General features: G+C 41.2%; 1 protein-coding gene across 4 annotated transcripts in view; it reads right to left on the bottom strand.

The window, feature by feature from the left end:
- Positions 1–438: 438 nt before the first annotated feature.
- Positions 439–17,543, bottom strand: part of sobpa (sine oculis binding protein homolog (Drosophila) a) — a 45,288-nt gene continuing 28,183 nt past the window's right edge. For 2 of the 4 annotated variants that reach the window (XM_034205982.1, XM_034205983.1), the window contains 3 exons: positions 14,876–14,971; positions 8,248–10,288; positions 439–5,800 (listed from right to left, as the gene is read on the bottom strand). In XM_034205982.1, coding sequence (XP_034061873.1) covers positions 8,249–10,288; positions 14,876–14,971 — 2,136 coding nt within the window. In that variant the 3' untranslated portion in view covers positions 439–5,800; position 8,248. The remainder of the gene's footprint in view (positions 5,801–8,247; positions 10,289–14,875; positions 14,972–17,543) is intronic. The other 2 variants (XM_034205984.1, XM_034205985.1) reach the window with 1 other exon arrangement.

The raw sequence follows: 17,543 nt of genomic DNA, 5'->3' as shown, positions 1-17,543 counted from the left end.
AATTATAAATAACATTCACAAGCTGTTAGCGTAATTTTATTTGACGGGTCAATTCTGTGAGATCCTAGAGTAGCTCTTGCTTTTCATCTCAAACTCTATTGTATGACAATATGCAGCACAGTATTTGATGTCGAGGGTATCTCTGGATTAAAACGTGTTGTATTTATGAACTTCTCATGTTTCCATTGAGCTGCACTGCTTGTTCTCAGAGTTTTTATTCAAAAGGATTACTGTCAAACATTTTGACTCTGAAAAGTGATATTTTACAATTTACATGTAAGTTATGATTGTGATTTGTCACCGTTTTCACTGATCCTGAATGGCTCTCTGCTATGTTGTATTTGAACTGATACTTAAGTCATCCTTCACAGAATAAAGTTAATATTTTTTGCGTGCAGGATCCATAAAATGAGCAGATAGGAACAATTATGAAACAGATTTGTGTGTGCCTCTTGTTTATTTGTCTTCATGAGCAATTCACTGGATAAAACAAATACTGTTACAACACAAAAAATTATTATTTTCCAAAGCAACTTTGGCCACATGTTATGTACATGTTACAAGGTCATAATAAAAAGACAGAAGGTCATCTCCTCATATCACTGTTTTCTCCATTTTAATAATTAAAAAAGCTTTTCACTGTTCACCAGGCATTTACATTGGAATAGAATGCTCCGGTCAACTTCACTTTTTTTTATTATTTGCAAATGCAAAACTTGTCAACAATAAATAATACTATAAAATGTACACAAAAAGATTGACAGTCCACCACGAGTTAAAACGTTGAACAGATTGGATGGTTACGGACAGGAAGTTGGGAGGAGGGTTTCTTCTTAGCAAAAATGTGACGGTCCATCCAAGTTACAGAAAAAAAGCTGATCATCTATACATTGACACTAGCAAGATAACAAAGTTGTTGTTTCTGGTATATTTCATTTTGTACAAAGAAGGGAGTCTTCTTTACAAGCGAGCATCATTGTCTTAACTGTGGAGATTATACAAGCAAGAGTTAAGGCAACTTCTCTGTTGTTTTTGAAAGGTAACATGAAGTCATGTCATCTTTTATTTTGTCTGTGGACCACTGGTCTATATTAGGGTTGGAGTAAGTTGTCGTTGCATAATTCAGGCTGTTGACCAGGCCTGTAGTCCATCATCAAAAAAAGGGATGCAGGAGATTTGTCAAGAGTCTGTTCGCCATCACAAATACTGAATAAGTGGTCCAGAATTTTTCCACATGAGATGTAGGCTTTCATATCTTGAATATCTGTCTCAGACATGGACAGTGTATCGTTTGCAACGCCAACACAACATTGTGGAGATTAGAGTCAGATCATGCATGTTGTTTTGTCTGTGTGTGTCTGAATGTGTGTGTAACGGTGTCAGGCAGGAGAAAATGCAGAGATAGTAAAATATGTTGGTTAGTTCCTCATCAACGTCTGGTAAAGACAATGACATAGGCCTACTTGGAGTTCTTACAGACTAGTGGTAAATTGTCATTTTAGCTTGATGGTGTGACTGTGAGAAGGGTCAGAAAAAGGAGGGAACAATCAACATTTTGCGAAATTTCCTTGTGAAGCTATAGCTAGCAGCCGGTTAGGTAAGCTTAGCATAAAGACTGGAAACAGACCAAATAAACTTTAGTATTTTGTAGGATTTACAGGTGCTGGTGGACCGATTTTTTTTAAACCTTTGGACAAAGCAAGGCTAGCTTCTACCCCGTTACTATTATTTGCGTTGAGCTAGGCTAACTAACAGCTTGCTGAAGCTGGGACTACAGTTGGAGGCTTAAGTTTAGTCTGATGGTCGCATGAACAATGTCACAGGAAAAGGTAGCCAACATTTTTTAACATGTGCCCTCTGGGGAAGAAACATTTTTGGGAAATCCGATTATGGAGCTACAGCCAGCTTTAAGCATTAATACTGGAAAACAAATAGTTATGTTGATAAGTAAGACTTCCAGGTGCTGGTAAACAGATCTTTTAAAACCTTTGTACAGAGCAAACCCATTTACTATCTCAATGCTGTGTTATGCTAAGCTAAGCCAGAGTGGTGACAATCTTTTGATTTAACTCTCAAATAGAAATATATCAAATAATCATATATTCTTTGCAATGACTTATGGCCATATGCTTTAGATATTTCATGTTGAAAGTATATCTTCTGTCCCGGGTGGCGCTTGATGACAGCTACACGCGACTCCAAAATGGATTCATCATTCTTTGATTTACCGGTCGATTTTCCTGTTTTGGGCTAGCAGACAGTAAAGAGTTAGCTCGGAGCAGTTAGCTTACATCAGTAACCAAAGTAACTAACCAGAACATATAGGTCATTTAAAAAACGGTGTTCTCCTTACCTGACACAATTGCCTTCCTACTTATATTGAACCGAATGGTGCAGGCCCATACAGTAACTATGGACAGAGCAGTGGCTCAGATTTGTACATGGTTGTAGCTATTGGGGATACTGAGGTAATGCCCTCTGTATGTTTTTGCATCCTGGGGGGACTTTACAATCTAAAAATCTACAGACTGCTGATTGTTTGTACATTTGATAAAATATAACATTTGCAGAAAGTAACAATTGAAAAGATTTAAAAGTTGACGTATTAAAAAAGATTAGAAACCTCATCTTTGTTTTTTGGTCAAAACAGTAAGCGGGATGTTGTGGGGCTGTGGCCTTGGCTTTGTATTACTCCCATATTACAGACAATAAAAACAACAGTGTCCAGTTACATTGTTGTTTCTGGATTCTGTACAAGAAAACTGCCCGCTATCTCTGAAATAATAACAGCAAGGGGTATCTCTACTTATGGACAAATACAGCAGAAGGTAGACGAGACAGAAACAAGCAGCTTAAAGAGAGCATTTTAACTGCCTTTGATTGCAAAGAAATGAAACGGGGGCATGGAACTGCTTAAAGTGACACCAAAGCTGGGCCTTGGCAAGCATCAAGGTAAGCCTAAATGCCTGACTAACAGGCAACAGATAAAGTTGCACACTGCTTACTCTGAGTCAACACTTTATAATCTCGACTGTGCTCTCTGATTGCACCTGCCTCACAAACACGTACACAGTTACATGTATGTGCATTGTGTGTAAGTGATATGATGGCTGCATGTATGCTTGTGACATGTAAGTATGAGTTAATGTTGGGCCTCACTTGGACACAGAACAAATCAGACAGAAAAAAACCAAAGGCTACTACAAAAACAGTCAGATGGGATGGGATTATATATTTTTACTTTTACCTGCAGAGCTATTCTTCACCCTTTATTGACATCAGCTGTTAAGATGTCTGCCTTCTCTTTCTGTATTTATTTGGAATGCAATCTGGTTCCATTATATTGAAGAGAAGGCAGGCGTCTCTACAGATGCTATCTCCAACACTAAAGGGATAAATAGTGCTACAGGTTAGAGATAAAATAGGTATTTTAGATTTTGGGGTGAAATGTCCTTTTAAAGATCATTCAAGTTGTTAGCTATGTTAGATTAATCCAGAGTTGTATTTCATCTTCCATGAAGTGTGACATACCTTTTTAATTGGTTAAATAAACCATGAAGAGACAAAAGAGGGTAATACTGTTTTTGACATCCACGTGTGTACTCTTTCTTTCGTTTTGAAAGTGCTTGTTATCTTGGCAACTATAAATTATCTGGTCAAATCTTCAGTTTGCAAATCCAATTTCCACTGAAAACTAGGCGACATGTTTTGTTTCATCACACTGGAGGCCTTTGGCATATGATAATACCTTGTCTCGTACATTTACAATGTACCTCCTACATAAGGGTGTAAACTAAATGCTCATTTTTAGTTTGATGTCCTAGCTCACCGTCTTAAACTGCAGTGTAAGTGGATCAGATCAAACTGAACGTTGACAGTTGTATTTAATTCACTTAAAGGGGACATATCACGCTCATTTTTATGTTCATACTTTTACTATGGGTTTTGACTAGAACATGTTTACAAGCTTTAATGTTCAAAAACCCGTTATTTATCTCATTCTGCTTTCCTGAATATATGTTTATTCAACCTCTCCTTCAAATGCTCCGTTTTAGCACCTGTCTCTTTAAGACCCGGAAAAGCCTGGTCTGCTCTGATTAGCCGGCAAGAAAGATAAATTGAATCTTTGCAAAGGCAGTTCTGATGCCTTGAGAGGAGATGCTCAGATAGGGGGCATTATATTTTGAATGGCTTTGTTAAATCCCATGTTTTATGACCTTGACAGAAAACTGTCCTAATGTATGTTCACAAGCACAAAAAAAAGTGACTTTTTTATGATATGTCCCCTTTAAATTGCACAAAGACATACATAGAGCATGCTAAGGAAAACATTGGCTTTACAATTGGCTTAAAACTAAAGATAATTGGCAAAAATTAAGAAACTTGGCAGGATTGATGGACAAGCAAGAAGCAATATTTTAAATAACTCTAAATATTTAAAACATAACATTTGTCTTGAGTGTGTTTATTGTAGAAAAGAACGTGTGGTGTTACTTTAAGTCCCACAATAATTATTCTGAAAGAGCTGGCTTTCCTCTGCCCCCTCTAAATTTAGTGCAGTCAGTTTCAAACTAGCCCATTACAGGAACATCACTGGTAATGTATTATAAAAAAGATGAAGTACTAGCCTGCGGTAGCAAGTAACCACTGCAGGTTGGCAGAGTTTTTATATTGCCATGCAATCCAGGTTCTTTTTCGAGGCGCATTAAGCCTTGAAACGTTCTAAAAACAGCAGGGGGGCCCATTCCGGTTACTGGTATGGCGTACTGTTTAAGCACTCAGGCGAGATTCCAAAGGGCGTGAAAATGTCAATGGTAGGAATGCTTTTCATGGCAACTGTGTATCATTCTTTTGTTACAACATACAGTATATGTCAATTAAGTGGAGTTTAATACCAAACAAACTGATGCTACAGGACATGCCAGAGATTGTATGATTCCGCTCACACACCATTCCTTGCTGGTGAAGGTTAATCATTTATCTTCCAGTATGCTCATTCAGAAGGAATAATTATCCACAAAATTGGTGATTTAGTGTCCAAGGACACTTTTTAAGCCTTCTGATTGAAACATCTCTTGTAATTGTCCTTCAGTCACATCCTATTAACTGTGTTCATGTTTCGCCCCTCAAAATCACCCAGAACACTTTGACAAGTACATTTTCGCTGGTTAGAATTTCTGTTATTTCTGCCATCTCTATGGCTCTATAATTCTAAAATCAGTATATACCTTAGTGACAAGGTGTGAGAGAAAAAACAAACACTTACTGGATCAGAGATTTACTTGTGGTGTGGCACCATGTTGGACAAAATGGTAGAATTTCATTAAAATAAGGTAGTCACTCTTTGGGGCTCCTTCATTAATCACTCTGGTGCGTTCTGTAGTTACAGACAATGTGAAGAGCTCTTGCTTTGATGGTGACGCTGGATTAGGTGTAAGGGGCAGTGTGGGCTGAGAGCCTCTAAATAAGGAGAGAAGCAGTGGGGTGAAGTCCTCTTGTTGCAGTATTATACTGTCTGCAGTACAAAGTCTGTAGTTCATTCCGTCAGAGCGTCTGTCACACGGACCAAATGAGTCCAGAGCGCTCTGTTGTGATACTCATCAACATGTTTGGTTGGACTCTCATCAGTCGTCGAAGGCGATTTGTGGTGCTGGTAGACTGGGCGATGAGCGAGGACTTGAAAAAAGTGTATGTGTGTGCGTGTACATGTGCGGTAGTGTCGCTGGGAGGGGTGGGGTTTGGAGGTGGGGGGTGGACAAGTGAGTGTTGTTGATGGCACTGTGGTCCTCAGAGCGTCCATCTGTGAAACACAGTGGGAGGAGAGTTAGACTGAGTCACCCACAAGGCTGGTTTTTCTTAAGTCGGTGCATGTGTCCAAGCACATTGCTCTTGAATGCAATTTTGTTTAATTAACAACTTGAGGAGTGTATCATAAAATGTGTACTGTATTGAATAAGACCCTTGACATGATAGATGTGCTAATCCCATACTGAAGTTCATATAAGCAACACAAAGAAAAAATGTAATATAATTTTCCTATAAAATGGGAATAACACTCCTGCACAACTAAACTGCAATTGCAATTATGTTTCAAGGGAAACACGCAAAACTACTTGTTTTTCTTTACACGATAAAACAACTTGGTTAGGTTTAGTATAACATCACAGTTTGGCTTCAAATTAGTCTGTTTGATACATCCTTTTTAAAAGGCCCTATTATGCTTTTTTGGGTTTTCCCTTTCCTGTAGTGTGTTGTATAGGTTTTGGTCGGCAAAAGCTAAAATCCTAAATTCTCTCCAGAGGGAGTTTCTCTCCAACACAATCCCACCACTGCCTGAATCGCCTCCATCTCATTTGTTTACTTCCGTAACATAACTATGTAACACTCACACTTCTGTTGGCTAGCCTTCCAAAAATGTTTACGTGATGGGCTACGGGGCGGGACATCTCTAAGCAGTTGACCAATCACAACAGAGCCAGCTAACCAATCAGAGCAGACTGGGCTCTGGTTTCAGACAGAGGGTGAAAAGAGGTGCTGCAGCACAGGCAGTATGAGAGAAATAAAGAGCTTTTTGAACATTAAAGCATGGAGACATGTCACAGTAGAGACACAAAATACAAACATGAACCTGAAATTAGCATAATAAGTCCTCTTTAAGTACAGACGTAAATTAAAATAAGTAAACTTGGACTTAGGGTTTACTGGGGACACAAACATGGTCCTTTTGGGGGAGGGTCCTCTGTTTTATCAATCAACCCATGCTCTACAGACGAAATGTATTTCTGATGTGTCAAATACACATTGGTGAAAAAATGTGTTTCCTTTGAAACGTAAATGACAATGAGGAGACCAGACTCACGAGGAACACCAAACTTCCATTTCAAGTTAAGTGGGAAAAAAGAGCATGTACAATAACAACACACAATCAGTTAAAAAGTGGAAAATGCAAATATTCAGAAGGGCTTCCTAATGTTCTGTTGATTCTCTACAGTGCGTGCAATCAGTATCAGCTTGAGGGCACTTTGGGGCAAATAAAGAATTGAATTGAAAGTGCTCCTCTGGTGCCATACATTTGACATAGTGTTTTAGATCATTCATAACTAATGCCTTATATGGCAGAAGAGTGAATAAGGTGAGATAGATCTTTTTGCATTCGTTAACATTACTTATCAAATGTTGTGTATCTTCAGTTACCTGAAGGTCATGTTACATTTTGCTCAGCTGCTGGTTTGGTTTTAGCAGTACTTACTGTGCATGGAGCTTGATTTCCGTCTTTTGTCATTATTAATTACTCTAATTCAGAGCGCTCGCCTCATGTTACCATAACTTCAATTGCTCTTGAATACAATCTCATTTAATTACCAACTCAAGGAGTGCATCATTAAATATTGCATTAATGTGTTGAATAAATCCTGTTTCATGATAGACTTCCCTATATTTTGAGGCTCATAATAATAATAATAACTTAAATGTATATAGCGCCTTTCAGGGGACCCGGGTCGCTTTACAGAAAAAAGAGGAGTAAAACTCTGCGAGTAAAAGTAAAGCGACAAATAAAATGGGAGCACCTCTTTTCACCCTCTGTCTGAAACCACAGCCCAGTCTGTTCTGATTGGTTAGCTGGCCGATTAAGTACAATGTGTTGGAGCTAGGGATGCTCCGATCGGTGCTCTCTAAACATGCAGATCGCATGTGAGCGCAAATGTTACGTAGTGATGTCACTGTGTTCTGGAAGTAAACAAAGGAGTCCAATGGAGGTGTTTCAGGCAGGGGGGAGTGTGTGGGAGAGAAATGCAACTTTAGGATTTTAGCCTTTGCAGACCATTTTCATGCATAAAAACCTATATTACACACAGGAGAGGGAAAACCCCAACAAACATAATAGGGCTTATTTAATTTCTAAAAGTGTATTATTATTGCATATGTAATATTTAGATTTAGTGTGGGCTTCTAGTCATGTTCCCTACTGGACCTTGATCCTTTTATTCCCTGCAATGTAAGTGATATTGAACTACATCAGATGGTAAGACTGACATCAATAGTACACAAATTGTTAAAGAACATTTTGGAACTAAATGAGATCATTTTCTTCAAAGACACACGCTGGGGAGACATTTGAAACAACAAATTGTCTGATTATTTAGAGGGTACCCCACTGTGAATTCCAAAATGTCAATGAATAATTTTTGAAAACAGACTGCACAATTACATAAGACTGTTGGTGGAAGCACAGTGGAGTGAACCCACCTCATTTGTTTTGATTGCGGATTCGCAGACACCTCCTCTTTAGCGGCGGCTCCAGCTCAGGGCTCCCGTCCACTGATAAAGGGGCACTGATGGAGCAGGACAGGATGGCCGTCTTGTCAGCGCCGGGCTTTGGCACAGGCTGGATGACCACACAGCCTCCGGTGGACAGCAGCGGCAGGGAGTAGGCATGCTCATCCTCCTCTGCGTTGGAGTCAGGATCCGGCTTACCCTCCACCGTGTCTGCCATCTCGTCTTGCAATAAGCTCCGCTTCCCCGGCTCCCAATCTACAACTCCAACCGAGCAATTGTTCTCTTTTAGTGCCTCATGCTCTAGGTCACCGTTGGCTGGCTGTGCCTCCCCTTCTCCTGCAACACTGTCTCGCTCAGTGTAAGACTCGAAGGCAGGAGGGAGAAGCGGATGCCACCCCGAACCATTGACTATGACATTACACAGGGCAGCAGGGTTAGTTTGGAGGTGGGGCGGGGATTGGGGTTGGGTCCGTGCTGTGCTTGGAAAGGATGGTGGGGTATGGTTAGAGATACAGGGATTTAGCTGGCTCACTGATGGGTCATCATGGCAAGAAGGGCTGCTATAGCTGGAGGGAGGACCTGATGATTCCAGTGTGTTTGGTTGTGTGGCCCCTTCTAGCTCCGTAGCACCGAGGAAGCCCTGTGAGAGGGCCCCTTCTCCCCCGTCACAACTCCCCTTCCCTTCCCAACTCAGCCCAGCAGCTGGTGGAGATCTTGAATCAGTCTCTGCCTCTACTTTGACCTGGAACCCTGGTAGCATCCTCTGAATGACCTGCTGTTGGCAAGTCCTCTGGCCCACAGTTAGATCAATCACCCCGTCCATGGGTCCGGGGCAGCTGGTTGGACACAGGTTGCCCGAATTGTCCTCTGCCTTCACAGTCAAGTCCACCATCCCTGTCCTGCTCCTCTCTGAGTGTGCAGGAGAGAGACGCTCTAGAACTGATGGCTCTACTTTCTGCTCCCCCCTGTGACCTCCAGAGGAACCTGGAGAGTGGGGCCCCGAAGCTGAAAATTCGGATGACTCTGGAGCACTGCGGAAGGGGCCACTCCTCTCCGGCTTGTCCCAAGAAGCCTGAGGGTTGTAGGGAATAGGGATTGGAATAGGGATTGGGACTGGTAATGGTACAATGACAGGGTAGGGGATCAAGAGAGTTGCCGGGGGTACTAATGGGGACAAAGATGGCATGCCATAGTTCATCATTGGGGGCATAGGAATGCGTCCATTGGGCATCATATTGACTGGGGGGAAATGGGGGAGGCCTGGCATGGAGAAACCGGGGTAGGGTGGCATCATACCAGGGTTGGGGTTGGATGAGGGGTAAACATGTGGAGACATCTGAGGCCTGTGCATGGGGCTCGATGCTGGACCCATGCTCCTTGGAAGTGGACCAATACCAGGGATCATAGGGTTTGACAGGGGGCTATGGGGCCCACCTGGGTGGGCAGAGGGCCGAAGATATGGTGAACGCATCTGCTGCATCATTTGATGCTCCATGAACAGGGGCAGGGGCATGGGTCCTCGTGGTGTCATCACCATTGGAGGGCTACCAGGAGGAACCCCGACAGGGGGGTGCAAAGTGGGAACAGGCGGAGGGTGGAGTGTGGGGCTCTCGTGGAGTCTGGGTGTGGGGATCTTGGACGAGGACGACGGGGAGTAGACAGCTGCAGAGTCTGAGGGGGAGGTGGCAGAAGAAGTAGAAGGGGCCATTGCAGAGGTTGTTGAGGGCCCCCCTGGCGAGGGAGCTTTACGCCGGAGGTCCGTTAACGGCGTTCCCCAAGATTCAGGAGTGAGCAGCTGTACCCCCCCGCCGCACTCCATCTTACCCTCACCTCCTCCCCCGTGTCCTGGGTTACAGAACCCTCCCGGCAGCGCAGCCTGGGTCTCCTTGTAGAAAATGTCCATCTTATATTGGTTCAGGCATTTGGCACTGCAGAACTGCAGCCTCCGCTCACCAGCACCAAAGTCCAGGTACTCCTTAGTGTGGCGGATATGTTTGCACCAGTCACACACCTGTAGCAGAAAACACACACAGGACACACACTGCATCAGCACCTGTCGCTCTGCAAACAAAATACTTCTAATTTGTTTGTGATTAAATACAATTTAATCTCCTCTGAATTACAATGGTAAGCAAATGCTTAGCCTCCAAACCATCTGTAGATTACAAAAATCTAAAATACTTTTAAACAAAACTCATGCTGTTTCAAAATACTTAGAATTTACAGTATGTCCGAAAAATGTTCCTTACAGAGAGCTAAATGTGCAAATTGCCATTCTGCTGCTAAGTGGTATTAAAGTGACTTTGTGTTTATCTTCCTGTCATAACAAGGAATTCCCATGTACGCCTTATGTTGGCAATAAAAGCACTTCCAGTCTCATTTAACCACAACCCAAGCACAACAAGACATAAAGACATTTCAAAAAGTGAAAAGTCTGTAAGTGTATGGTATTGTGTTGTTGGTTAGCAATGTAACAATCTTTTAAATCAAGTATAGTCTCAAAAAACCAGAATGCAATGCAGCCATCTTTTTATAATCTCGTCATACATGTACTTAGAAGCTGTGTTAGAAAATGCACAAGATAATTTGTTTGCCTGCATAAAAAACAAGTCTGGACAACAGTTTAACACCTAACAATATGACATTATGCAACACAATATCTCAATGTATTCCTCAACAAATGAAACTGTCTTTTTTTACACTTCTCTAACTTTTTCTGCATCTACATTCCTGACAATTGTGTGATTAAAAGCTTATGAATGCCTTAATTTTCACTGCTCATCCAGCATAAAAGTAACTGGTTCTTCTTGGAAAATGTTACTGTACGTTATACTAATAAAGTTCTGCAGCAGCATGTTATTTCTTAAACTATACCCAATAAGGCACATTCATGATTTCAAAACAGGACCATAAATTCAGTATGAAACTAAATCTCTCATCTTACCTTGTGATTTAAGGCAGAATCTCTTCTGTATGCAGAGAGCAAACAAGAGGAGGCTACATTGAAAAGTTGTCTTTCTGGTAGTGGCAAAGATCCCAAAACATCCGGCTGCACTGTTTCATCACTGTTATACACCTTTGCATTACAAAAAATGCACATTTTCCCCCGGGAGGCAAATGAATGTGACCCTGGTAGAGCAGATAAGAGTGGGCGAGCCCGGAACACGGCGTTACTCGTCAGGCCACACACAGCTCACTCTGTCAGCTCTAGGAGGAGTGGCAGGTCCTCGCCGGAGATAATTAAGGCATTAATCAGTTGTCAGACCCCTCAACGACATCCATCTATCACACGGACCCTTAAGCCCCCCTGCTGAATCTTAATAAGTTCCAACCGGAAGGTGGATAAACTCATTTTTTGCACACTGCATAGCAACATTGGCAGGATCCTGTCTGGCAGCAGCTGAAAGACAGTGGACTCACATGCGCTGTTCGGGCACTGTAACACTGGCCAGGATTTCAAAGGCATACATAGCATGCTGTCCTGCAGCTGCTACGCATGTAAAACATCAGGTTCCTTGTATATATTATGTGTTAAAAATCTGATAGTCGGCTGGATTTAATCAGCTCTAAAAGTTAGTAAAAAGAGTGCTGCATTTGTTATAAGCCATTATGCAGTGTCACTCAGGACGGATAAATTGCACAAATGCAATAGATTCTGACAGATGAAGGGAGCTCAGGGCAAGCAGCTGGAGAACATAAGGAATCAAAGCGACAACACATCAGAGACTGGACTACATAGCAACTGCTCAAACAGCACGCTCCAGCATCACTTCTACACGTTTTAACTGCCCATTTAGTACTGGCTAATTCAATGAGCCATGACTGAGTAAAAGTCAAAAAGGGGCTCTCGCAGGTTGAGTTTAGCCCAGGATATTTTCAATAATAAATGTGCTGAAATCTTTCCTCGACTCAGAAAGACAGATGGAGAGCACTTAACGACTTTCTGCACCGCAAGTGAAATTTCACTGCGCATTACGCTAATGGAGTTGTGCTTTCGCTCATGCGCTCTCTCCATCCACCACTACACAGATGTTTGCAGTCGAATGTAATTACGGTCATTTATTTTGATCGTGGCCAACGAAGCGGCATCGACGTTGCAGTTTAACCGGTTGCATTACAGCAATTATCGTGCTTGCAAACAAGTGCAACCACCAATCGTTTTTCTTCCTCTTCTCAAAGGGCCAGTGAAGACGCCGGTGACATTTAAGTTAATGCAACAGCTAGTTTTATTGTGGGTTTAAATAAACAATTAAGGTAAGATGATGATCTGAGACATTTTAGGGGTTAATGGATTGGATGAAAGAGTCTTAAATTGAATGACCAGGTTCTAGACCAACAGGTTGTAGATGAGGATGAAAAAGTTTCCGGCACTGAAGATGTGCAGATGTTAAAGAGATTGCAGAGGATGTGGACGATTTAGATAACGAAGAGGAAGAAGAGGAGGCGGTTGCTGAGGGTTAAGAGGCTGGAGGGTTTCAGGCGGCGCAGAGATCGTAAGGTTTCCCCAAGAGTGCCTGAAGTGGTTTTATATGTAGAATGAAGAGGTTTAAGCAGCAGAAGTGCATAAAGGGAAAGGCTTGTATATCCCCCCTCCCTATTAAGGTTGATATGTGATTCTTTTGACCCTTCTCAGATTGCTGCTATAATCACATAACACAGGGATTAAACCCCAGGAAAATGAAGCAGGTGCTTTGAGTGAGCCAGTCGCTTCTTTTTCAGTCAAATTGTCTCACACTCCAAAGAATCTGTGGCAAAGTATCCACTCTTGACAATTCAAGTCCGTCAATGATGGTAAACGGTAACACAGGGCTTGTGGATTGAGTCCAAACAAAACTATATTACAGTATGTAGCGAGAGGCTGCCATCTTAAAGCACCTGGTCCATTGAAAAAAAACTGAATAAAGCTTACACAAGAAAATTAAAGTTTGGCAGAGCTTAACAGACCATCTGCAACATGTGGACTTACTATGATTAGCCAAGATATCAGTTTGCATTGTCCTCATTTATTGGAATATCTATCATGGTGGTTATAATTACCTGGCTTACAAAAAGGGGAAACATATCTGGTTTTCCAGTGTTTTTTTTAAATTGGCTACACTACCTGATGTCTTCATTAAAACCTGAGAGGAGCATGAAAAGTTTAAACTGCAGATAAAAGCCAAAGAAGAAGAAAGCTGCACTCCGTGTTAGGCCGTTCTTATCACAGGCAGCCATCACCATCGGTCATTATAGATGTGACATACAAAGGCCATTCTCACTCTGCCAAGTCAAGTTATATCGCGCTATATTTAAACAGCACACACTCACGCACGCAACGTGAGCAAAATATCTCCCCTGTAAGAAAGATAAGACAGACAGTGGATTGTGTTTGAATGTCACTGCAGCCGACTGAGACTAAATATTTCTGTTAGCGTGTGGCTGCCGTGTACATGTTTGCTGTTACATGTGGGACATCTTTACCCAAAGCAAACGTTTGACATTTTGGGAAATATGGAAATTCCTTTTCTTGTAGATCCTGTCTGTAGATGAGAAGATCAATAGCACTCTAAATATCTATATATGAGGCTGCGGCCTATGTTAGTTTGTTTTTAGCATATTAGCATTAAGATTGAAAAGAGTTAGCCTGTCCAGATATGATAAAATCTGCTTACAAGCGCCTGTAAAGCTCACTTGCTGTTTGTCTTGCAATCAGAATCAGTTAGTTACATTTATTTGTCTGGTACCATACACAAAAAACAACAAAACAAGGATATAAGCTACTTTAGATTTTGCTACTAGCTTATTTTTTTTCTAAAGTTGCTGGCTTGCTGTTTCCCGCCATTTTCAGTCTTTGTTTAGTCAAGCTAACCTACTGCTGTCTGAAGCTTAATATTCAACTTGCGTTTAGGTTACATATACAAGCGCTATTTATCTTCTCATCTGACTTTGAGCAACAGGAAATAATCGCAATTCCTAAGATGCCTTTGGGTCTTTTTCTGTAGATCTTGACACTATTTGTCAGATGTAATAATAATAATGATAACCCCCATTATTTTCAGAGTCTGAAACCGGAAAACTCAAAACAATGCTAAAATATAAAAGTCTATTATATATACTAATCATGAATCATCCATTGGATCTACATTTGAAGCACATGTTAGTGGTATAATATTCCATTGAATTTCCGTTGTGATGAAGGGTTCACCAACTTTTCTTTTTTTGTGCAATCTATTTAAAATATTACATTGCTCAAAAATACCGAAATAAATTTCATATAAATGAATTAAGATTCCTTGTATGATAACTACTAATTCCCAACACAAGTCACTGAATACAATGTATAATGAAAATGAGCAAAACAAATGATTACATATGAAAAAAGTTCAATTTAAATGTGTGCAAACTTTATGTAAAACATGAGTTGTGTACTGTGTGTTAATTCTTGGTCTGACTTGAATCTGATGGTCTACTTTTACAGATGTGCCTAAGATCTATTAACATGTCAGGAAGAAATTAGTTGAAACTGATACACTTTTAACAAAGAACAACATCAAAACATATTTGTGCAGTAGCCATCAAGCTTAAACTCTATCTGGTGTTAAATGTTTATGGTCCTTACAAGCACATCGCTGTTTGTCTTGAAGACAAGCCTGGGCGTGTCCTGAGTAAAGCTGTGCTGGGGTAATTTCCCACCGAGGCCATCGTCGTCTCTTGCCTGGGGGGGAAGAAATAATGGCTGCTTTTTACGAATGGACAAAATAAACAGGTGAACAGAGGCAACAAGGAAACTCAGAAATGGAAAACAACAGTGAGAAAGATGAACAGAAATGGTGACTTTAAAATGGTTGAGCAGTCATTGGTTTGTGGTCAAACCAATCAACAGGGTTCTCTGAAACAAAAATGTGTGTGTGTGTGTGTGTTTGTGTGTACATGCATGTGCAGGTTGAGGAGTGTGCAAGACATTTACTTTTTACATTCAAATTGCTGCCTACTTTCACAGCTGTGTGTGTTCATTGAAACAGATTTATTTCAGATAAAAATGGAAAATTAAACACATTTAAAATAAAAAATAAAAACTTAGTGATCACGCTACACTAAGCGAACTACTCTTCAGTAATGCTTGTTTACGTGTCTTGTATTCCCCAAAAAACTCAATTGGAAGTTAGATCCATATTTAAATGTCCTGCAAACCAACAGTTACACTTTTCTAAGATAATATGTGATTTTTTTCTCACAAGTGGAATACATCGTTCGTGTGAGACATTTCCAATATATCATATTCGGATAACAGTTCAGAGGCTCCCTCCAACTCTGTGCTTCTAATAAATACCATAGACTGTATATGTAAAGGTAAATATGGTCTAAAAGCCATGAACGAATGTGAGATTGTACTGAAGTGTAGTTGTTTACACTCAGCTTTACCTTCTGTTACAAGTCAAAATGTATTTGAAAAAGGTAGAAAAGAGCAAAGTTAAAGTTAAACATACTTCTCTTCGTCTTACACTTCCATCATAATGTTCTACACCCTTTAAACCCTTTTTAACTTCTTTGAATAAGCACTCTACAAAATTACAATGTGTCTGACTCAGTTCAATAGTCAGTACCTATCTGGTTGGTTTGGATGAATGGAACATTGTTGTAAAAGAATAACACACTGTGGTTGACAAAAATTGCCAAATGGGGAGTATTTGGTGGGAGTGGGAGAGAAACTCCCTCTGGAATTTCAGCCTTTGCAGACCATTTGCATGCACACAAAGCTATATAACATACTACAGGAAAGGGAAACCGCCCAAAAGCATTATAGGGCCTCTTTAATACATTTTTGTTCAAATACAAGTTGTAGCTTAACTAAGATAATGTTTATTTTGCTTAAACAGTAGGTGTTGCTGGTTTAATTTTCCATGTTCTCATAATAGAATACTAAACTCTAAACATTCAAACAATCTGAAAAGGAGCCACCTTCTCCTGCACTGTGAGCCATTCATTACGCACAGTGTGAAAACTGTTATGCCAGGTGTGAGCAAGGAAGTTATTGGAGAAGCTTTGTCTGGCTCTACGCCAAATCACTCCAGTGTGTTCCATTGTATGAAACACACTTACACACAACAAACACCTCAGTGTGAGGTGATTGGTTCATACTTGATGGCCACGGGGCACTGAGGAACAGCTATTAGAAATTAACATCAATTTGACATGTTCATCGTGCTGTTTGCAGCCCAGAGCTAACACTTCATGCTGAGCTCATGCCACTGACAGGTGAGTCTCTTTGAGTCTTTCTTTCTTATAATATTCACTATCAATTGCTCGCTGCAACCTTTCACTTGTAATTTGCCCTCAAGCTCTGCTCAATTCTCGATACCACCAAAAGACGATATAGTCTACTTTTCTTTGTCCAACGACTGATTAAGTTAGCCTCTGCTTCCCTCACCTCCAGCTAGGGTGTCCCATTCCAAGCATGGCATACATCAAATGTGGAGATTCACACATGAACATCACTGACATTTAAAATTGAACAGGTTTTTTTTTTACTTTGTCACAAAAAAGGTAGAACATTACCGTAGCTTATGAGGTCATGTTATCTAGAAGCTGTCTAAATGAACAGTTGGTTTAGGCTGACCTATTTCAGCTATTGTCTTTCACCCTCACACACACAAACACATACACACCATGTCTCCTCAGTTTGAGCACTCAAAGACAGGTGAACGCACATAAACATACATGAATCTGGGCATGGATTTGCGGACACACACACAAAGATGCACCATTGTGCTATTATTCTGTCTCCAGTTTGTGCTCTGACCCTCTGGCCCTGTGCCAGTTCATTTGCATATTGTACTAATGAGGTGTTGGCACTGTGAACGAGGCGTGAGGCACACAGGGAGCCACACACAGATAAAGGAGATGGGAAAGACAGACCGACCGACCGCCGACAGACAGACAGACAAATGGGAAATTCCGTTTTAAAGTTGTTTTTTTCTCTCGATTTGGCCATAACATTTCCTCTGAGATTCCTTATAGAACGTCAGAGCGGGGCACCGTCCGGAGTCCGCCTCACTCCCCTCCAGCGGCTCCCCCGTCCTGAGGGGACGTCACACCAGCTGCCACCGCTCCAGCTTCCATCTGGGCACGGATACATGTCCAGGTGTGTGTGCCCGTCACCTGCCAAAAGAGTTGCGTTTCCCAAAGAAAGACGCTCGTAGGCAGGCTTTCAAAATCCAAAGACAAACACAGCCGAGCTCAGCCCAGATCCTGAAACCAAGGTGCAGACCTGTCACTACGTGTATGAC

The sequence above is a fragment of the Gymnodraco acuticeps genome, unplaced genomic scaffold (assembly GCF_902827175.1).
Source record: "Gymnodraco acuticeps unplaced genomic scaffold, fGymAcu1.1, whole genome shotgun sequence".
Classification (NCBI taxonomy): Eukaryota; Metazoa; Chordata; class Actinopteri; order Perciformes; family Bathydraconidae; genus Gymnodraco; species Gymnodraco acuticeps.
The sequence above is the reverse complement of the archived record's forward strand: the minus strand, read 5'-3'. Positions and strand labels throughout refer to the sequence as shown.